Genomic DNA, 24,068 nt, shown 5'->3' with positions numbered 1-24,068 from the left:
CAGAGTAGACTTAATAGTACCTAACATCATCTACATAGATGCCATTTGTTGGTTTGTTGTTGTGAAGTGCTGTCAATTAGTCAAAGAAAAGTCAACCACTTTCTACTGCACTCTTTGACAAAGAAGAATGCAATCAGTAACAGTCTATTACAGAAAATGGGTACAAGGTTAAATTAGAAAATTTATAAAATTTGTGGTTAATTTTGTGGTTACTACTCCTAACAAGAAACATATTTATTTATTGGAAGGTTACTTCTCTATATGTTGTTACTGTTGAGTGTCATTGAGTTGAGTCAGTTGACTCATCGCAACCCTGTATAGGACTTCCAAGGAGCAGCTGATCAGTCTGAACCACCGACTTTGTGGTTCAAACCGACCTTGAGGTCAGTTCTATATATAGACATATAAAAATGTTCTTTTACTGAATAGATACAGCCATTGTTCAAGATCTTTAAAAAAAAAAAGACGTACATTTGTCTTTGACACAATAAAATAATTTTACGCCATACTTTCCCATAGAATTACTCATAATTAAAGTTTAAAGTCAGATTATGAAAAATTTCTAAAATCATTCTTCTCCTTGATTTTTATTTCTTATCAAATCAATGTAATCGGAACACATAAACCATTATATTCATTTGTTACACATCTTAGCTTTCATTAAAAACAGAGTGTGCCACTAACACATTATATACCAAGAACACTTAACAGTTATAGGCTATCCTAACTCTTTTTCTGGAGGACAATGAAAACAAAGATGCAATAAACCAAAGAGAGAGCAAATGTTCCCAATAGTGAAACAATAGAACTAGTAAAGGATTGCTAGATATATGAACCAAAATAACTGATTATGACAGACTTCTAGAAGTGAGAAGGAGATTTTGGTGAGTCAAAAGTGCTTTTACTTTTTAAGTACAATGTTCATCATGTAAACTGGCAATAGATTTACTACATGAAGAACTGACGGGATATTAACTACACATCAATTAGAGGTAAAATCATGTATCAGTTAACACAAAACAAAAAATCTTACAGGCTTTCTAAACATAGCTTCAGTGTAAGTTAGTTCAATTAGAATTGAAAAGGCTTTTTTCTTTTTAAATTTCAGGAGCCATTCTTAATGACCTTTTATGCTCAAATACATATAAAACAAAGAAAAGTTTCTCTGACATGTTTGCATATCTGACCCACAATCCTAATCCTTTCTCAATAGCTGCTTCTTCTTTGTAATCTCATTTGTCCTCTATTGCTCACTTCAACTACCAAGTTGATGGATATGAATTTGAACTTGATCTTTCCTTGATCAAAATTCAGTCAGCTGTTCCAATCAACCAAAAATCAGCAATAAACAACTGTGACGGCTTAAAACATACACTGGGCTTAATTTCAAAATTACATTGTTTATCATATTTTGTGTTACTTTAAGATGTTTGAAAGTAAGTACTTTACCTATTGTTTTAAAATTTTTTACATAAAGCAAAGTTCCCTAATTATGGCAAGTGCCAAAAAAGAAGCACCTCAAGGAACCTGAAAACAAACCTCTTTACTTTTACAATATAAAAGCTTAAAAATATAATATTCAAGACTTGCATCATGTATTCATTTCTAGCTTATTTTCTGTTTTCAAAATTTGCCTACTTTATTCTTCCTGGCCCTCCCTTTTTGATTCTTTACCATATCTTTCACTGATTATTCTCCTTAGCAAGCACTAGCTTGTTGTTGTTAAGTGCCGTAGAGTCTGTTCCGACCCAGAGTGACTATAGGGTTTCCAAGGAGCAGCTGATGAGCTTGAACCCCCAACCTTACAGTTCAAACGACTTTGCAGTGTGATGCATTAGCCCACTGCGCCATACCAGGGCTCCCAAGCACTCCTCTGGAATCTTATACTGGGAATGTATCTTTCCCAAATCCATCCCACCCAGTACTCCAAATACTAGGGAATAAAAATCACTGTTAAACCTTTCTTCTCCTGGCATCTGACATATGAAACAACTTACTTGATGGTGCTGTTAAAAGTCTGTATCCAGTAACCATTTCCACTATGTATTCTGTTACAGATGTTAATTTTCCACAGTATTTGGTTTTAAAGGTACTTGGCCTCTTTATTCCTCCATACCCTCAAAATTAAAAACTTCTTGATTAGCCTTCTGATCATAAGAAGGTAGCCAAATCTTAGGTTGGACTTTTATAGAGTCCCATACTAAGAGAGAAGGCAAAAAATATAGACAAGGACTACAAAGTTATTTTAAAAATTAATCTTTGGCTGAGTAATTATGTGTAATACTACTCAGCCATAAAGAGAAATGAAGTTCTCATTCATGGATGAACCTTAAAAACATGTTGCAATGACTTAAGGCAGTCACAAAATATCACATATGATCCTACTGACATAAAATCTCTATAAGAGGCCAAAATTCATTAGTGGCTACCAGTGGCAGGAAGGAGGGAACAGAGGAGTCACTCAGTTTCCTGTTAAGGATGATAGAAAAATCTGGAAATGGAAACTAGTGAAGGTGAACTCACACTCAAAATTAACCTCTGGTACACATTCTTGCTTGCTATGTTTTACTTGCTATTGTATTGTCAATAAACGTGGACATTTACATATAAATAACATTATTAGAGCTGATGATAGACTTCATATTGACACAGGAAGGCATTCAAAATGTTGACCCAATGGTATGGCAGAGGCACCAAACATTTAGAATGGCCACTAGCTAGGAAGCCATATTCATGTCTGGATCTAGGATACAATTCAAAGAAGAAAAAATTCTGTACCTTACATCAAAGATTCTTGTCTGATGGACATTTTTCACTTAAAGGTTTTGTATGTTATGGGTGGGAACAGAGAGTGCTGTGATACTCAAGCAAAGAATAAGGACTGTTGAGGAAGGAGTTAAGTCTTGAAATATTCCACAAAAAAACAATATAAAAAACTAATATGGCTGTTGCCTTGGGCCATGTACAGAAAGCCTGGGATCTTAATGAAGGTTCATAGCTGAACACAACTTATGAGAGACTAGACCACAAAACCATTTGTAGATGGTGAATATTTCATTTCAAACTGTGTGTCATGCATGCTATTATGTGCCAGTGAATTAATTCTGACATATAGTGACTTCATAGAACAAAATAACCTGCTCTATAGGAGACTGCTAGATTTTTTCCCTTGAGGAGCAGTTGGTGGGTTTAAACCACCTACATTTCAGTTAGAAGTAGAGTGTTTAACTATTGTGCCTCCAGGACACCTTGGATCAAGTATGTTGTTGCTAAGTGACATTAAGTTGGTCCGACTCATAGCCAACTCTGCATAGGGTTTTTGTGGAGCGAATGGTGAGTTTAAACTGCCGACCTTGAGGTTGAAACTGACCTTTCGGTCCAGTGATTATCCTACAGAGCCACTCCAGGACTCTGCTATTAAGTGCCACTGAGTCACTGTCAACTCCTAGCAACCCTGCATGGGGTTGCTAAGAAGCAGCTGACCGTGCAATTTGAACTGCTGACCTTGCGATTCCCAAGCCAATGCTGATCATACAGCGCGCCACACTAGGGAAGTATAAACAATTTAGTTAGAGGCCAAAAAAACCCCCACATTGAACCTATTTACATGAAATATCTAGAATAAATAAATGCAGAGACACCAAAGTAGATTAGTGTCTCCCAGGGGCTAGGGGGCTAAGGGGTAAGGAGGAAGCAATGGGGGAGTTACTGCTTAATGGGTACCAAGTTTCTGTTTGTTGTTGTGCCATCAAGTTAGTTAGTACTGACTTATAGAGATCCTGTACAAGGTTTTTGAGCCTGTAAATCTTTACAGAAAGCAAAAAATATCATCTTTCTCCCACAGAGCAGATGGTGGTTTTGAACTGCCCACCTTGTGGTTAGCGGTCCAGTGCTCTGTTTGGGTGATAAGTTTTGGAAACAGATAATGGTGATAGTTGCATAATATTACAAATGTAATTAATGTCACTGAATTAATACAGTTAAAAATGGTTAAAACAGCACATTTTACTTATATGTTTCATCATAAAAAAATTTAAAAAAGATATATAAAGTGGAAAATGTCAAAGTATGCAAAAAAATAAAAAACATAAAACAAACTTGCTATAGGGTTTATTCTTATTTCCCAAACAGAATAATTTGTTCTTCTTTCATGGGAATTAAATTGCCAATGGATTCTCCAATTTTTAATAGAGAAAATTGAGTAGTTAGTGTGCTAGATGGGATGACGAATTTACTATATAGAATCTATTGGCTACTAATTTATAAAACACCTAATTTACAATAAGGGAGACTCCTTTATTGTATATAGGTAAACAAAGTACCTAAGCAGAAATGAAATAAAAAGAAAAATCATTGTACATTTTCTCCAACAACAAGGACGGAGATGCAATCAAGTCAGAAAACCAGATACTGATATCTGAGACGGTCCCAAAAGGAAACAAAGTCACTTTCATGGAATAAAAAGAAGTAAGAACAGTGGCAAGATGTTGTTACCATGCTCTAATTCCCAAGATGCATGGTGAGAGCATTTCTGAACTTGAGGGCTATCTAATGTAAATTTGCTAAGTGACTGAACTATATAATTCTAACAACTTTAAGCCTCACTCTAGCAGTGTGAATGGGATCAAAGTGACATCACCATAACAGAGGCAGAGGAGGACAGAGCTCCAACACATGGCATTCACCACATTCCACACCTACAGTGCATACTAAGCTTTCACTTTACTTATTACTACTGATGGTAATTGAGGTGGTGCGTGGGGATAGAAGTGCGCATTGAGTGCACTTTTATCATTTCTGGAAACTGGATGCATGCTGACTCTGATGTCAAGCAAGGAAGCCCAAAAGCTTTAAACATAAGACTTTGTATACTACTGTGGACCACTCTAGATTAGGAAAACTTCTAGGAAGGCTGTGACCTAGGAAGCAAAGCTTCCTAAAATGAAACCAAGAAGATTATTGATGTGATACAATGAGAATGGACTACTACTTACTAACCAAAGTCTTTTCAGCTTCCTCTTGAGAAGGCTTCCCGTAGAAGAAAAACTAAGCAAGTAGGAAGACTTACTATAAAAACAGATTTGTTACAGCTTGGAGCACTTTTAACTTTTTTGCAATGCTTTTAATAAAGGTTCATGAATTTGATCAAGATTCCAAGTACTATACTTTTACTAAGGACAAGAAAGGATAGTGTGGACAAATCTATGCAAATGCAGCCTCTGAGGATGTGTAAAATTCCTGTTAATAGACAATTTCAATAATTATTATGCAAATGGTAATAGTACACTTAGTGGCATGACTTTATTTTTTAGAAATATTGTACCTCACCACACTATTCAGACATGAGACTGCTTTGCTTACCACTTCTGTTGATGTTTCTGCATGTTCAGAAGTAACATGTTCTTGAAGTGATGTCTCCGTATAGCCCATTTTTCCACAATAGGGACAAGTAAAAGACTGTGGCTGCTCTACAGAGAAAGCTTCCCCACCATAATACAAATCTGAAAAATAAGAAGGAATTGAAAATGAGGAATAATTATTGCTTAAAATTTTTAAAAATATTTAAACTTGATCATTTGTTGTTGTTATGTGCCATATTGTAGTGTAAAACAATAAAGTGTGACTGACAGCTCCACCAACAGTCTCACTTTGTTAAGGTCCTCTGTTTACATCTGTAACCTCCTCATCCCCTCCCAAGGATTCTATGGCATCATCTCAAACACCTTCCCCATATAGCTACTATAGTCTTAGGAGAAAACAGGATTTCCCTTTACTTTGAAACAGCTCTCAATTCACATCTGGTTCTAATTTTATTGTAATTTACTGTGCCTTATCTCTGAATATACTGTGGCAATAAAGATATTAACAGAACCATTACGATGTACCATATCAAACAAGAACACAGGTGCCTGGATGCAAAGAGCAGGTGACCACCATGACCAACTCCAACAGACATCTTTTGTCTATAGAACATACCATTCTTCTAGCAGGAAGGACCATAGACATTTACGTCATGTAGATGCTAACTTGAATGGGATACTACCACAACATACTGTGCTTAACTTGATAAATGAATAACAGACTAGATAGTGAGATTCTGTGGGAATATGTTTGTCTCATTAGTACATCTCAGGGAACAAGTCTATTTTTCTCAATTAGTAATTTAAAAAGAACTAAAACTGAACGTTTTATATGGTATATGCCACTTCATCAAAAGCAAAACAAAACAACAACCAAAAAACTACTTGATTAATTAACATAAAACAAATGCCGAATAAGACATTACTGTTTTGTGAGGGAAACAAAAAAATAGGAAGTAAGTGTTCGCTACATAAGACTTCTTCATATATATATTTTAAAGGGAAATTTATCTACTACAAAAATATTAGCCACTTCTTATGTGCAAAACATTTGCCAAGTGGCTTTGAGGTAACTGGGACTAAATATATTAAAAGAATAGAAATGCCTTATTCCCATAAAAGGCATCTACAAAAACCCCACAGCTAAAATCACACTTAATAATGAAAGACTAAATGTTTTTTCCCTATTATCCGAAACAAGATGATGTTGGTCCTTGCCATTTCTGTTCAATATTATACAAGAATATCTAACTAGGACAACTAGGCAGGAAAATGAAACAAAAAGCATCGAGAAAGAAAAAAGATATCTTTACTTGTAGATGACATAAACTTGCATATAGACAATCCCAAGGAATCCATTAACAAACTACAAAAGGCAAATATTGTATGTCCCCACTTGTAGAAACCAAAGTTTATTACAGGTTACCCAAGCGGGGAATCAATGTTTAGGGGCATGGAATTTCTGTTAAGGGTAACAGAAAAGTCTGGAAGCTGCTAGTGGTGATGGCTGCAAAACATGAAGAACATAATTAATGCCACTGAGTAGAGTAGGAGAGTAGGATATATAAAAATTGCTGAATTAGCAAAAGTTATGTTTTGTGTGTGTGTGTGTGTGTGTGTGTGTATATATATATATATATATATATACACATACACATTGTTGACATTATTGTTAAGTGCAGTTGAGTCAGTTCCAACTCAGAGCAGCCCTAAACTGTATAGGGTTTCTAAGGCTGTAAATCTTTGTGGGAGCAGGAAGTCTCATCTTTCTCCCACAGGGCAGATAGTGGGCTCGAACCAATGACCTTGTGGTTTTCAGTCCAGTGCTTATATTACAGAGCCATCACACTCCATATATATTTATTACAATAAATAATGTCAATCTACAAACGCCAATTGTATTTCTACACACATACTGAAAAATAAAAACAAGATCCTTACCTCACACCATACACAAAAAACAAATTCAAAATAGATTAAGAATCTAAATGTACAAACAAATACCATAAAATTATTAAGAGAACAAGCAGAAGCAATACTGTTAGACCTTGCTTTCAACCATGGATTATCTAGTTATCAAAAGCATAAGTAGCAAAAGACAATAAATCAATGGGACTTCATTAAAATGAAAGCTTTTTAATGCATCAAAAGACTTTATATTTGACAAGAATCTTCTAACTAAAATATATACTAAATTTCCACAACTTAACAAGAAAAAGACAATACCATAAAATGAACAAAGGATTTAAAAAGACATTTCACTCAAGAAGAGAGTCAAATGGCCACCAAACACACAGAAAGATGCTCAGTCATTAGTCACCATAGAGATGCAAATCAATATACCACAATGAGATAACCATTTCACCTATGAGGATGGCTGAGATTTAAAACAACCTGAGACAATAACAAGTGTTGGGGAGGATGATGGGAAATTGGAATCCTTATCCAATTTGGCAATGCAAAATTGTATAGCTGATGTGGAAAACAGTTAAGAGATTCCTTAAAAAAAAAAAAACCAGACAAACGAACTACCATAGGACTCAGCAACTGTACTAAGTATACACCCAAAAGACTTGAAATCAGAAAGTCAAAGAACCTTGTACACCATGGTTTAATGCAGCATCATTCATAATAGACAAAAGGTGGAAACAACCTAAATGTTCATTAACAGGTGATTAGATAAAACAAAATGTGGTCTATACATACAATGGAATACTGCTCAGCCAATAGGAGAAATTGTATACCTGGAAAAAGTTGAATGGCAACTAGTGTATGATACATATATTTACAACAACAATAAAAGGCAGCTGCTAAGGCTGCTAATGTTCTACCAAACGCCTCATGAAATTTGGTTCCTTGGTTTACTGGTTCACGGTCATGGTTTCACAGGACATCCCAGGTAACTGGTGTAAGGATGTGTTTAGTGCTTCTGTTCTGTGTTATGTTGTGTTGTGCCTGGAGCCTTAAAAGTTTACAAGTAGCCATCTAAGGCATAACAACTGGTTTCTATTCATCTGGAATAACAGGCAGAAAGAGAGAAAAAAAAGGAGGATGTATGACTAATTGTCTCTATGAACAACTGTCTCCGTTGCCATGAAAACAGAAAAACTGCATGCTGCATAGCTACCATTACTGAATATTTTGATTAAACAGTCTCTAGCAGAATTCTCATGGACTCTAGACTTTCTAAAGCCATGGAAGGTGGTGAAACTACTGTCCTAATATTTAAACCTTAAATAAAATATAACCTCTAGACTCTTAGGGCTCCTGGTGTGGTGCTGTAGGATCAGCACTGGACCGTGAACCATAAGGTCAGTGTTTCAAACCCACCTGCAGCTCCCTGGAAACTTTATACAGGGTCACTATGAGTTGGAATCAACTCAAAGGCACTTAACGACAAAATCTTCTTAAAACTTAACAAAATTTGTAGTTTAGCTTGGTAGTGATTATTTGAGATGGATTCATGGTGACCCTGTAAAGGGTTTCCGAGGATATAAATCTTTACGGGTGCAGACAGCCTCATCTTTCTCCCGCAGAATAGCTTGCAGTTTTGAACTGCTGACCTTGAGGTTAGCAGCTCAATTTGTAGCCAATATGCTACCAGAGCTCCTTTAGTTTAGTTTAACTAGTTTTTTTTTTTTTTTTTTAAATAAAAAGGGTATGCATTGAGTATTATGCTATTTTAAGAACTATCTGTATGGGATCAAATTGCCAACAGCAACTTGAAACATCAGACAGAAACTAAGTGAGCAGTAAGAGTTTATATTAACGAAGGAGGAACAACTCAGAAAAGAAGGGTGAGAATGGCTGCACAGTTCAAAGAATGTTATCCTATCCATTCTTTGATGGTTACCGGGGTGGGAGGGAGGGGAGAATAGTTTACTGGCTAGTGGGTAGACACATTAGCTTGCGTGATGGGGAGGGTAATTCACAAGAAGAAGGGCTGCAGATGAATAATGAAGATGGAGAAGTCTCATGCATTTTGGCTAAAGGGGATAGAGGAAATAATGATATATACACAACCTTGCAACAATAATGTTATGTTAATAGATATATGGATTGAAAGGCAGGCTAAATGGGTTGTTGCTGTTTTTAAGTGCCAATGTGTTGGTTTCAATGTATAGCAACCCTATATATTGTGGGTTTCCAATGAGTGCCTGATGAGTTTGAACCGCCAACCTTGTGATTTAAACTGACCTTATGGTCCAGTACATCATCCTGCTGAATAGGTAAGGGATGGGGAAAAAAGAAAAGGTTTGTGTATTTGACTGCCTTGTGAATACTGGTTTCCTCTGCCTACTATTGTAAATTAGACATTCATGTGTGGTAGAAATGCACATTGGGAATTATGATTACAGAAAGCTTTTAAGCCTGCCTTCAGCCTATAACTGATTGTATTTGCTAAAGGGGAGTTAGAATTTCTCCAGAGAAATAAGCTTCTTGTTAAATAAGCCTTTATAGAGTATGGGGCCTTAGGTAGAATCTTGAGTCCTACCCAGATCGTTCTGAGTTAGGATATTCTCACTTGAAAAGACATATAGACCAACCCAGAACTGCTAAGAAAACAGAAGATTCTTACTGAAAGAAAGACCCGCAGAAAAAAGCAGATTGTTTGGCTTTTAGTTTCAAACAAGCTGTCTGCTTTGGATGCATCACAGTAAGAAAAGTCAGCACATCAGGGAAACTCCCTTCTAGGACTAAAAGTTAAACGGAACCACAAGCAGTCTAGTATGCACATTGGTGATCACCAGGTGTATTAGTGAGTGGAAGTGGGGGAAATGCAGAAATGAAGACCTGGGCTGAGTTTGGCCATGTTCCATTGGTACCTGCTGACCTTGAAATGATAGAAGAGGAAGGGCTGGCTGGTCTGAAGTTTAGGGAGTTGTGTGAACTGAGCCCATGAACACTGACCTAGTCCCTAGAGGGCAGGGCAGGGCAGGGCTGAGCCTGAAGGAGCCAGCTGGTCTGAAGTGTTGGGGAGGGTATGCATGAACTGCTAAACTTGCAGCTGGTACCCATCTGAACTAGCTTGGATGGTTAGGGCAGAGTTGACTAGAACCTGATCAGATGACGATAAAGATATATATATGTTTTGTTTTACATGTGTGCATGCAATATTTTGTTTTCTTTATTTGTGAAATATAACATATAAATAGGGAACCATAGGGAGAAAGCAAGATAACTGTTGTTATAGGGAGGGGATTGTAATCTGATGAAACAAATGAAAATTTGTTGACTTTACGCAAAGTTGATGATCTTGTCTATAACTCAATTCACAATAGAAAGTTTAAAAGAAAAAAAAAAAAAAGCACAAAACCCCAGAAGGCAATCAGAAATAAAAGATGCATTATATCTTAATTGAAACAAAGTTAAAATTTACAACATACTTTTTGTCAGAAAAATGAACACCAACCTAGAATTCTGTCCCTTAAAAATGTCTTTAACTAATGAAGGCAAAACAAACTTTTCTTCCAGACAAAAAAATTTTTTAAAAAATGAATTTTATCACTAAATCGTACACGTAGAAATTGTTGAATTGCTGTGTATGATTATCAACAAAAGTCAAAGAAAAAAAAGATGCCTCATTGCAATAAACCTAATTCCATCAAATTTTTTTAAAGACTTGTATTTAAGGCAGAACTACTACAACCATAAAAATTCACAAATCAATGAAAAATGGGCAAATGATTGGAACATATTTCTCCAACTAAGATATATAAATGGCCAATAAACCCATGAAAAAATTCTCAACATCATTAGCCATCAGGGAAATATAAATCAAAAGCACAATAAGGTACCATTTTAGACTCTTTAAGATGGCTATTGAAAAAACAAAACAAAAATAAACAGTGTTGACAATCATGTAGAGAAACTGGAGCTCTCATAAACTGCTGATGAGAATGGACGCAGCTGCTCTGAAACCAGTATGGCACCTCCTCATCTGGGTAATCACTGAGTTACTTATGACTCAGCAACTGCAACAATATATCTAACAGAAATGAAAACATTGCCCACAGAAAATCTCACAGAGAACTCCGTAACAATTACTCATAACAGCCAAATTGGTAGAAACAACCCAAATAACCATCAATAAGTAAATGGATAAACAAAACACAAGGTTATCTAACACAATAGTATCTGTGGGCATAAAGAGGAATGAAGTACTAATATATGCTAGCAGCATTATTCATAACAGACAAAAGGTGGAAACAACTCAAAATCCATCAACAGGCAAATGGATATTGGACATCAAAGGAATGAAGTACTGATAAATGCGTTACAACTTGGATGAAACTTGAAAACAATATACTAAGTAAACAAAGCCATACAGAGAGGACCAAATTATTCCTCATAGCAAATTTCCAGAATAGGCAAATGTACTGAGACAGGTTAGTGGGTGCCTAAGGCTGAGGGGAAATGGGAAATAAATAAGGGTTTGGGGTATCCTTTTGAGGCAATAAAAATGTTGTAAAATTGGGTATGTTGTTGTTGTGAAGTGCCAGCAAATCAGTTCCGACCCATAGCGACCCTGTACAATGATACTGGTATATAGCACTGTGTAAAACAGTACTAATATTATCAAATTATAGTAAATGTTGTTAAGTGCCATCAAGTCAGTTCTGATCCATAGCGATCTTATAGGGTTTCTAAGGAGCAGCTGCTGAGTTTAAACCACTGACCTTGTGCTTTAAACCAACCAGGAATCCACACCAAATATGGTGGTGGATGTGGTGGTTATGCGCTGTGGAGTCGGTTCCGACTCATAGCGACCCCTGTACAGGGTTCCTGAGGCTGTAAATCTTTACGGGAGCAGAAAGCCTCATCTTTCTCCCGCTGAACAGCTGGTAGTTTCGGATTGTTGACCTTGTGGTTAGTAGCCTGATTCATAACCACTACGCTACCAGTGCACCAAATATAGAGGGGGACATATAAGAATTATGTTTAATTCTTAGATGGAATATTAAGCTAATATTCTAAGGTTCTTATTTTATTCAAGAGGAGGTTGACTTCTGATTACTTAGGTTTAGTAAATATACATAAAAATACATAAAGTAGGAAAAAATGAAATAGACAAATCAGGACAAATATATAGTATACTAAGATGACATAAACATATAAATATAAATGGACTAAATTGTCTAGTTACAAAATAGATTGAATTATAAAATTACATTAAATCTGGCTACAGGCTTTTAAAAAAACCCTTTAATTCTGAGATAATTTCAGACGTACAGAAGTTACAAAAATAGTAAAGTTCTTATATGCCCTTCACCCAGCTTCCCCTAATTCTAACATCTTACATAGCCACAGAACAATGACCAATATTAAGAAATTAACATTGGTATCAAACTACTAACTTACATTACAGACTTCATTCAGATTTGCTCAGTGTTTCCACTAATCAAAAATGAACCAAGGATCCCATATTGCATTTGATTGTCAAGACTCTTCCAGTCTGTTAAAATTTCTATTACTGGTGATGTTAAACTTGATCTCCTGGTTAAAGTGATGTTAATTTCTCTACTATTAATGTACTATTTTCACCTCTGTAATTACTACTAAATGTTTATTTTAAGAATATGCAAAATCTTGTTTCTCTTCAAATGTTTGCCCCACTCCTCACCCACTGGTAGATTTTGATTGTAACAATTGTTACTGTAGTTTTCTCATGGTTATATTTTATTTCCTTCATTTCTTCTACATTTATTAATTGGAATTCAAGACCTTCCCTTCTATGTCACTTATTTATGTAAGTAAGGCTCAATGATATTTATTTTTTAAGTTATACTCCAAATCTGTTGCTCAAATTTTCCCAAATGACCAATGAGTTTAGGCTGACTTGTGTCCCCTTTCAACCTGTCCAGCCTTGTTATCTGCAAAAACACTATCTGATAAAGTATCTGCAATCTTAAATACATACTGCTAAGTGAAAGATACCAGCCCAAAATAAGATACATACTTTTATAGAAGTAAATTGTCAGGCTTTTTTTTCCCTAGTTAGTCTTAACTGGAAACTCTGAACCTATTCAGTATCACAGCAACATGCAAAACTGCTAAAGACCGGGGGGAGGTGGCTGCACATGAGGTGCACTAGCTAGGAATCACACCTGGCTTGCCCACAGGTATGACAACACTGAAGCCCAGCTATCTGACATTCTAGAAAAGGCAAAATTATATAGAGAGGCAGTGAAAAGATCAGGGGAAGGAGGAAGGATGAATAGGTGAAGCACATGCTACACTTTGGGGGCAGTGAGGCTAATCAGTATGATACTATAAAGGTGAATATTGGACATTATGCCTTTGTCAAAACCCATATAATTATACAGCACAAAGAGTGAACTCTAATGGAAAATTCAAACTTTGTTAGTAATAATGAATCTATATTGGCTCATCAATCGTAACAAATGTATCAGAAGAATACAAGATGGTAAAAGGAGAATGGAGGGGGTATATGGGAATGGCCTGCACTTTCTGCACAATTCTTCAGTAAGCCTACAACTGCTCTAAAAAACACAGATTCCAAAGCTCTGCTTATCCAAGTTCTGATCTCCATACACCCATGCACATAGTTATGTATCTATATTATGCCAAGTATATCGGGCTTGCTGTTATGTGCCATCGAGTCAGTTCCGACCCATTGTGACCCTGTATTGGGTTTCCGAGGAGCTTGAACTGCCAACCTTGCAGTTCAAACAGCTTTGCACATTAGCCACCGCACCACACCAGGACTCCATATGGGTGTAAGAAGTGGATTATATAACGATTGGTATTAAAGATGTTTTAGGTCTCTTCTTATCCTGGAATTCTATGACTTTGTAATTCTAATGTAATTCAGACCTTTGTAACTGCAAAATCTTTAAATGTTTTGACTTTAACTTTAGACAATATTTTCTTACACACACACTTTAGTCTTCTCTCACAGAAGTGTGAGAAATACTAATTGTCTTCCATTCTTCAAAGAGTGTTACAGAGATTGACAGAAGAAAACCATGTATAGCTTTATTTAAGGATAGACAATGTCTTCAAATCAATTGTTAAGAGACAATTTACTTTCTGAATAACCTGTACCTGTGTACTGTTAACAAGACTGTTTAACTTTATTCTTTTTTAACTGAGACACTTTTTCATTCATGCCTTGTCAGTTGAGTAGCTTCTAATTGGTTTTCATAAACAAGTAAATTGTGATTAGAAGAAGGAATTATTTAGAATATAAAAGAATCAATTTACTTTTAATGAATTTGCTGCTATTTTAAAGTAGGATATTGGGGATAATTTTAGGACATTTTCTTTTATTTTTCCACACACATAAATGCAAAGTTTTAAATGATAATTAAAAATTTCAGTAAATACTTACCAAAATCTACCCTCGTTAATATGCACTGCATTGGGTGGTCAGTTGTATGCCTTGTTGTTGTTGCACCACTTTCATAACAAGATGCACAAAGATCGTAATCGTAGCAAATTAAACACTTGTATCTGCGACCTCGAAAATTTCCTTTTAAACATGCATCACAGCTGACACCTAAAAAGAAAGAAATATCTTTACTTAGTATCTATAAAAGGCCATTCTCCATTTAATTTTCATAAAATTCTTAATGTGTTTGCTTAACCCGGTATTTTCAAAATAACTAGAAAGGACATAGTGAAAATAATATGTGACTGTCCAACAGTATGGTGAATTTGGAGCCCTGGTTTCACACTGTGGGTTAATGCACTGGACTACAAGGTCTATGAATGCAAGCTTGGTGGTTCAAGTTCACTAGCCACGCTTCAGAAACACTATACACAGTCACAGTAAGTTGGAACAGACTGTTGTTGTTATGTGCTGTGGAGTCGGTTCTGACTCATAGCGACCCTGTACAGGGTTTCCAAGGCTGTAAATCTTTATGGGAGCAGAAAGCCTCATCTTTCTCCCATGGAACAGCTGGTTGGTAGTTTCGAACTGCTAAACTTGTAGTTCGCAGCCCAATTCGTAACCACTATGCTACCAGAGATCATTTGGAACAGACTACACGGCAATTAACAACAACATGGTGAAATTATTACCCTGATTTATACTCCTAGTGAAAATAGCTTAAAATATTTTATAAAATATAAAAACCATCTTCTAAAAGGCCTTGATGAGCTAGCTAGCAAGAGGACGAAAGAAAGCACACTAAAGGAGGTGTCCACTCAGAGAGCACTGCATTTGCCCTAACAGGAAAAACTCTGAGCTTAGATTTTGTAGCATTGTAGGACACAAGACAGGAAGCAAAGCTCAAGGTCTCTGATAGAAACTCCCTCATAAGGCAGAGACCCCGATATACCTTCAATGTATGGGTATGCTAAAAATCTTTCCAAGGGACATTACAAAAAGTGTCTAAGTCAAGAGGACTTTCGAAACAACTACTACATCTTGTAAAATTCATAAATCATACACTAGCTTCCTTAAATGTTTATGTAAGATGGATTCAAACTACAAAGTGGTCCAAAAACACCCTAAGTCAAAATTAAATTTCAAATGGTCTTAAAGTAATATTGCTATCTGCCATCGAGCAGAAATAAATGAGTTCACAGTCCAAATCACAAAACACACACACGCATGATACCAACAGGAAGAACTAGTAAAAATAGGTGGCAGAACCAGACTGCTATTCATATGAAAATGGAAAACAAAGAAAAATATATATTATGTGAAAAGAAATGAAAGAGAAGCTTGAAAGGAGGAGGCAATCGCAGAGCTGAGAGTGAACCAAACAGAACTTCTAGAGAAGAAAAACATACAAAAAATGAAAATTTGATGGAAAGGTTTAATGGTAGGAAAGTCTTTTAATCAGATGGTATGCTTATTTATATAGAAAACCCAACTATACAAAGTTACCAAATACAAACACCAGTTTATAACAAAACATTGATTGTATTTCTTGACTCTAAACAGAAAACCTATTATTTTAAAATATGCCATCTGCAACTTAACAACCACCAACAAAACCCCATGAACAATCCAATCAAAAAACAGACAAAGGATTTAGTGGACATTTCCCCAAATAAGATATACAATTGACCAATAAGTATGTTAAAAAATGCCCAACTCCATTAGTTATTAGTAATTAAAGACATAAATTAAGATAATGGGATACCACTTCACCTTGGTGTGGTGCTCTAGGATAAGCACCAGATTGCTAATCACAAGGCTGGCTATCCTTGAAAACTCTACACAGAACTGACTTGATGGCAGTAACAATGACCACTACTTCAGCCACACTAGGATGGCTACTATCAAAAATGAAAAATACTTAAGTATTGGCAAGGATGTAGAGAAATTTAAATGATTGTACACTGCTGGTATAACTGTAAAAAGGTGCAGTCACTGTGGAAAACAGGTTGGTGGTTCCTCAAAAAGTTAAACCTACATAACATATGGGATAGCATTTGCACTCCTCAAAAGAATCAAAAGTCAGGACTACAAAAGTGTGTACACTAATGTTCATTGCAGTAACACTCAACGATAGCCAAACGGGAAACAACCCAAGTATCCCTCCACAGATGAATGGATACACAAAATGTGATTGATATATATGTACAAGAGAGTATTATGCAGCCAGAAATAGAAATGAAGTTCTGACATATGTTACAACAAAAATGAATCTTGAAAACATTATGGTGGTGGTGGTGGTGGTGAAGCACCATTGAGTCAGTTCTGACTTATAGCACCCCTGTGTAGGGTTTCTGATGAACTGTTGGTGGGTTTGAACCACCAATCTGTGGTTAGCAGTCCTATACTTACCCTACAGCACCACACCTCGATTACTGAAAACATTATGCTGAGAGTGAAATAAATCAGGCACAAAAGGTCAAATATTTCCACTTGTGTGACATATCCAGAACCAAACATATCACAAAGACCAAAGTTTCCTAGTGGTTACCAGGGACAGCCTGGAGTGGGGAAGTGAGAGGCACTTGCTTAAAGGGTGGTGAGTTTCTGTTAGGGTGATGAAGAAATACGAAAATGTGATGGTTGCTGCACAACACAGTGAACTCAATTAATGCCACTCAATTGTATATGAGAGTCCAGGCGTGGTGATGTAGGTTAACACTAGACTTGCCAACTACAAGGGTGGCAGTGGCAGTTCAAACCCACCAGCTAGTCATCAAAAACCCTATGTAGAGTCATTGCTATGAGTCAAAACCGACTCAAAGGCATTATAATAACAACAACTGTACATGTAAAAATGGTTGAAGGGACAAATGTTTGTTGTACGAGGGTAAATAAAAATGTATTGTTACTAGGATCCCTACAACTAGGTGAAAGATGAGGCCAGGCCTTCTGCGCCTGAAAAGAGTTACAGCCTTGGAGACCCTATACAGGGTTGCTATCAGTCAGAACCAACTCAGTGGCACACAATCACCACTGTCACCATCACTAGGGTTCCAGTTCATACACGTGTGAGTTTATTCTAAACAAAATGTGTTTAGACATGGCTCTTGCGATCAGTGCAGACACGTTCTCCAGTAAAACACTTGTTTTGTTCTGTTACAGAATAGAACTTTCCATGGGTCTTTCAAGGAAGATTGAAGTTAATGAAGATGATTTTGTGGAATGAGTTGTAATCGGGGACAATTCTTGGATTCACCAATACATTCAGAGAGCAATGTCTAATCAGACAGTGGTTTACAGGGGGGTTGCTGGGCCTTTAAAAATCAAGGAACGGAGGTCATATCAGAAATTGTTTTGGAATTCTAAACAAGTAATCTCAATAGATTTTCTCGAAGGACACAGGACAATTATGGGAGCTTACTGGGAAGTAGTTTTAAAAACATTGAAAACTGCACTAGTGAGAAAAAGGCCAGGAAACTAGTGTGAAGGGATTTTTTCCCTTCATGACAATGCACCTGCTCCAATCATTCTTGTGGAGGGTAGCAGGGGCTGTCCTTCAAGAGTTTAGTTGGGAAATCTCAGTCCATCCATCTTTATAGCCCTGATCTTGCCCCTTTAGAATTCTTTGTTTCCCAAATTCAAAGACCATTGAAAAGGAGCCTGATTTGAGTCCCTCCAGGTGCCAAAACTGGTTTGGTATAAATAGAAGAGTATAGAATTCTTCAGGGAAGGCTTACATAGATGGAAAGACTTTTTTTCAGAAGTGCAAAGACCAAGAAGGATCTGTTGAGAAACAAAAGCTTCCTATTTTGACATTTTTGTTTAATAAAGGTTTCTGATTTTGTAACAATACTTTTTGATTTACCCTTATATGTAGCACATATTACTAACTGTATATCTTACATATAAATTTTATCTAATTAATAATTTATATTTTAAATTAGTTCCCAGGATAGCCATCAAGATCCGTGAGATTTCCAAAGTTGTCCTAACATCCCACAAAATTACACTGAAGCCAAATGATGGCATCAAGACAGCAATTTTTCAGCAAAATTACATAAATATTGATAGAGTGATCACTATGTTCTAGGTGACTGTGGAAGTGAACAAAACAGACAAAACCCTGCCTCCTTGGAGCTTACATTTAGTGGGTGAAGACAGACAGACCTAAAAACAAAATAATTACATAAAGGCCACATTAGAAGGTACAGGCTGTAGAGAAAAAGCAAAGGAAGGATAAACAGTGTGGGCAAAGAAAGCTTCATTGAAAAGGTAATATTTGAGCAAAAAGAGAGACTATTTCAAATCCACTTATTCAAAACAGCTTCTAAGCACGACAATATTTTAAGCACAACACTGAAAATACTGAAAAGGAATCAGTATTTATTTAGATTCACAAATGAAATTTTGTTGTGACAAGGTATAATAACCTTGTCAAAGCATTGTTGTGTGAACTGCATTTTAAAAAATACCAGGAAGTAGAGGAAGAAGAATCAGGAAAAGAAAGAAGATATGGAATTTGTGGCTAATTGCCCCCATGAACAACTGTCTCCTTTTTAATGAGACCATTAGAACTGGATGATAGTTGGTTACTACTACTAAATATTTTATCAAAGTCTTGAGAAGAATCATGATCAAAAGAGAGGAAAAATGCAGAACAGAATTTGACATTTTCATGGCATTCAGACTTTCTGGAGCCATATAGGCTGTATGAACCCCTGAAACTACTGCCTTGAGAGAATCTATAAAGCTTACACCAAAAATATCCCTGAAGTCTTCTTACACAATACTTTTGCTTAACTAGTGAAAAAGGTCTGTGCCTTGAGCATTACACTATTTTAAGAACTATTTACATATGATCAATTTGAAAATAGTAATAGGAAAGTTTAGATAGGAAGTTTGGGGGCTGTCAGTGGGAAAGGAACAACTTAGAAAAGGAGGGTAAAGAATGACTGCACGCTTTCCCTGGTGTGATTCTGTCCTGCGCAGCTGTTTTCAGTAGCAGCAACCCAGTTCTCTCCGCCCTTCTTCTCTATCACCTAAGTGCGCACCATCACCCCATGGAAGATTCGATGGATATGGGCATGAGCCCTCTGAGGCCCCAAAGCCATCTCTTCGGTTGTGAACTAAAAGCCGATAAAGATTATCACTTTAAGGTAGATAATGATGAAAATGAGCCCCAGTTATCATTAAGAACGATCAGTTTAGGGGCTGGTGCCAAGGATGAATTGCACATTGTTGAAGCATAGGCAATGAATTGTGATGGTAGCCCAATTAGTCACACTGGCTACTTTGAAAATGTCTGTACAGGCAACGGTCTCCCTTGGGGGCTTTGAAACAACGCCACCAGTGGTCTTACAGTTAAAGTGTGGCTCAGGGCCTGTGCATATTAGTGGACAGCACTTAGGAGCTGTGGAGGAAGATGCAGAGTGAGATGATGAAGAGGAAGAAGTGAAACACTTAAGTATGTCAGGAAAGCGGTCTGCCCCTGCAAGTGGTAACAAGGTTCCACAGAAAAAAGTAAAGATGGCTGCAGATGAAGATAATGACGACGACGATGATGATGATTTTGGTGATAATGAAACTGAAGAAAAAGTTCCAGTCAAGAAATCTATATGGGGGACGCCAGCTAAAAATGCACAAAAATCAAACCAGAACGGACAAGACTCAAAACCATCAACACCAAGATCAAAAGGTCAAGAATCCTTCAAAAAACAGGAAAAAACACCTAAAACACTGAAAGGACCTAGTTCTGTAGAAGATATTAAAGCAAAAATGCAAGCAAGTATAGAAAAAGGTGGTTCCCTTCCCAAGGTGGAAGCCAAATTCATCAATTATGTGAAGAATTGTTTCCGGATGACAGACCAAGAGGCTATTCAAGATCTCTGGCAGTGGAAGAAGTCTCTTTAAGAAAATAGTTTTAGCAGTTTGTTGTTAAAATTTTCTGTCTTACTTCATTTCTGTAACAGTTGGTATCTGGCTGTCCTTTTTCATAATGCAGAATGAGAACTTTCCCTACCATGTCTGATAAATGTTGTCCAGGTTCCTTAGCCAAGTAAGTGTTGTCCAAAATGCCTGTTTAGTTTTTAAAGATGGAACTCCACCCTTTGCTTGGTTCTAAGTATGTATGGAATGTGATGATAGGACATAGTAGTAGCAGTGGTCAGACACATGGAAGTGGTGGGGAGACAAAAAAAAAAAAAAGAATGACTGCACAACTTGAAGAAAGTAATCAATGTCACCAAATTATACACGTAGAAATGGTTGAATTGGTGTGTGTTTATTGTGTATTCTCAACAACAAAAGACCAGTAAGACAAACACTAGCCCTCAATACAGTCATTTTTGTTTTGTCTCACAATATGATATTATTCTGCAGGCCTGCCTTTTCTTTCTGCGGTAAGGATGTCTATACAAGTGACAAGTATGGATGAAAAAAACTTAAGGTGACTATGTTGTTGTTGCTGTTAAGTGCCACTGTGTCAGTTGACTCCATATAGGATGGATTTCTGAGGAGCACCTAGTGAACCACAGACCTTGGGCTACAGTGTTTATTCCATAGTGCTATACCAGGACTCCACGGTGACTAGGAATAGTGACATTTCCAAACAACAAAAGGTGTTGCTACTGCTTGTCCCTTGCTGGCTTCACTATTCTGAATTAATTCAAAGCTGTCTAAATCTAAATGGCACCATGCATATAAAGTGGGTTGTGGGGAGGGTAGGTTTTAACAAAAATCCAGTTGTCATCCCTCGAAAAACCAGGGTGTCGGTATTTTATAAATTCATTAGCTATTTTTGATGGACTTAAAATGTATACAAGGAGGTTTCAGAAAGTTTGTAGAAAAGTGGAATTAAAAGGTAATGGAAGTCTCCCACAAACTTTCTGAATCTGCCTTGTAAATCTTAGTGGTGGTGGCTGTGTGACATGGAGTTGGTTCCAACTCATAGCGACCCTGTACAGGGTTTCTGAGGCTGTAAATCTTTACAGGAGCAGAAAAGCCTCATCTTTCTCCCACGGAATAGCTGGTAGTTTCAAACTGCTGACCTTGTAGCTCGCAGCCCAATTTGTTACCACTACGCTACCAGAGCTCCTTTTGTTTCTCCCACAGAACAGCTGTCCTCATAAATACTAAAAGACATTTACCAAATTTCAGGATTCAAATCATTATTTCAGACATCAAAAACCATATATTTTCAAGCAAGGTGTTTGCTTTGGAGGCAACAAGACAAGAAACGTCAGCCCATCAAGGTAAATCTCCTTCTAAGACTGAATCGCAAAGGGAACTGGTAAGCAGTCTAGTATGCTCACTGGTGACCACCTGGGTCTACTCTGAGTAGAAGTGAGAGAAATACAGCAATGAGACATGGGCTGAGTTTGGCCATGTTCCACTGACACCCCACTGACGTTGAGATGAGAGAGAGAAGAGGAAGGCCTGGCTGGTTTGAAGTTTAGGAAGATGTGTTAACTCCTGAGCCCATGGGCACTTACAACTAGCCACTGGGGGCTAGAACTGAGAGTGAAGCGGCCAGCTGATCTGAAGAGCAGGGAGGCGTACATGAACTCCAAAACTTGCAGCTACTACTCATTTGACCTAGCCTGGATGGCTAGCTGACCAGAACTCGACCAGATGAAGATAAAGATATTTGATATTGTAAGCAAGTATAAATTACTACAATCTGATGAACTGGACCTTTGTGCATGGATGCAGTTGCTCAAAATTCCAACTGGAATGGATGGGAACCTCATATAAAAGAATAAGCTAGTTTCCTCAGTGCACTGGGTTGATAGGGACAGGCAATCCAGACATTGAGTATCAAAATAAGGTGTGTGTAAAGGCACGAAGTGGCTGGCTTACAAGCTTTATTGAGCCTGCTTAGTTTCAGAAAGGGGACGAGGCATGGCGGTAAGAATCCCCACTGAATAGTTTTCCTTTCTCCAGATGGATATGGTGAAAAGGGATAGAGAGGATGATGGTGACAGGATTTTATGGTTCAATTGTGAGTAATTGTTAGCAGGATTGTGATTTTCATAACTATAATTGTAGAAGATGTGTAACTACAAGGAGGAAGTAGTTAATCTGTCATTCAGGAACAGAGGATCCCAAGACCATCCAGAAGGAAGAGCATCAGTGAGATCCATCCATACCTAGAAAAGCAGCAACCCCTGGACTGAGGAAGGCTGTGTGCCTGTAGGGCGAAGCCTGGCTTGCAGAATACACCCTTTGGACATTTAAATGAATATATACTTTTTGTTTTGTATGTGTAATCAAATATCCTTGCTATGCTTATTTGTGAAACATTACGATGTAAAATGGAAGCCACAGGGAGGAAGTAGGATAACTGTTGTTGCAGGGAGGGGATTACAATCATTGAGAGGAAACAAAGCATGTAATTTGTTGAATGTAAAGTTGATGATCTTGTCTGTTAACCTTCACTCAATTCACAATTAAAAAAAAAAAAGTGAACAGTTAAGGTAAATACGGTTGTACATGGAAGGGATTGTTTGCAGTCATTGTAAATGGTTTGCCCAGTGTAAAACTGAAGATGGGCTCTGTAAACCTTCACTCAATTCACAATAAAAAATTAAATAAACATACATGTATTTAAGCTATGTTAAGACTCATAGCAACCCTGTATAGGATGAGGAGTGACTGATGGGTTTGAACTGGTTGATCTTGCAGTTAGCAATTCAGTGTTTATCCTACAGCACCACACCAGGACTTGTTCTTGTTGTTGTGAAATGCTGTCGAGTAGGTTTTTAAATAGTGCCTGGTAGGTTTTAACCACCGGCCTTTTGGTTCGTAGTCCAGTGCTTATCCTACAGCGCCACACTAGTATGTCATCACATATTATGTTAGATAAATTCTTAGGTCTTATAACACAAGTCAGGTTCACTTTATTTAAAACAATCTATGGTTATTACAGAGTTCTGGTGTGGTGCTGTAGGTTAATGCGCTGGACTACAAAGTTGGTTTGAACAACAAGGTCGGCAGTTTAAGCTCACCAATTACTCCTTGGAAACCCTGCACAGGGTCGCTATGGGTCAGAACTGACTTGATGGCACTTAACAACAACAATGGTTGCTAGGTGCAGCCAAGTTGGAGCCAACTCATTGTAACCTTACGTATACAACAGAATGAAAAACAGTGCTCGGTCCTGTACCATCCTCACAACTGTTGTTGCTACTGTGTCCGTCCATGTTGTTGGGACTCTTACTATTTTTTATGACTCTCCATTTTATCAAAGATCCTTTATGTGATTGTTGTTATTGTTAAATGCCATCGAGTTGATTCTGACTCATTGCAATCCTAGTGCTTTCCAAGAGTGGCTGGTGAGTTTCAAATGCGGA

General features: G+C 37.1%; 1 protein-coding gene and 1 pseudogene across 1 annotated transcript in view; one reads left to right on the top strand and one right to left on the bottom strand.

The window, feature by feature from the left end:
- Positions 1–15,944, bottom strand: part of KCMF1 (potassium channel modulatory factor 1) — a 40,426-nt gene extending 24,482 nt beyond the window's left edge. Inside the window, exons 1-3 of the mRNA XM_006866606.1 lie at positions 15,941–15,944; positions 14,716–14,883; positions 5,362–5,501 (exon numbers count right to left, since the gene is read on the bottom strand). Coding sequence (XP_006866668.1) covers positions 5,362–5,501; positions 14,716–14,883; positions 15,941–15,944 — 312 coding nt within the window. The remainder of the gene's footprint in view (positions 1–5,361; positions 5,502–14,715; positions 14,884–15,940) is intronic.
- Positions 15,945–19,778: 3,834 nt separating this feature from the next.
- Positions 19,779–20,636, top strand: LOC102842626 (annotated as a pseudogene).
- Positions 20,637–24,068: the final 3,432 nt, after the last annotated feature.

The sequence above is a fragment of the Chrysochloris asiatica genome, unplaced genomic scaffold (assembly GCF_000296735.1).
Source record: "Chrysochloris asiatica unplaced genomic scaffold, ChrAsi1.0 scaffold00093, whole genome shotgun sequence".
In the NCBI taxonomy this organism is placed as follows: domain Eukaryota; kingdom Metazoa; phylum Chordata; class Mammalia; order Afrosoricida; family Chrysochloridae; genus Chrysochloris; species Chrysochloris asiatica.
This window is presented reverse-complemented; position numbering and strand designations above follow the sequence as displayed.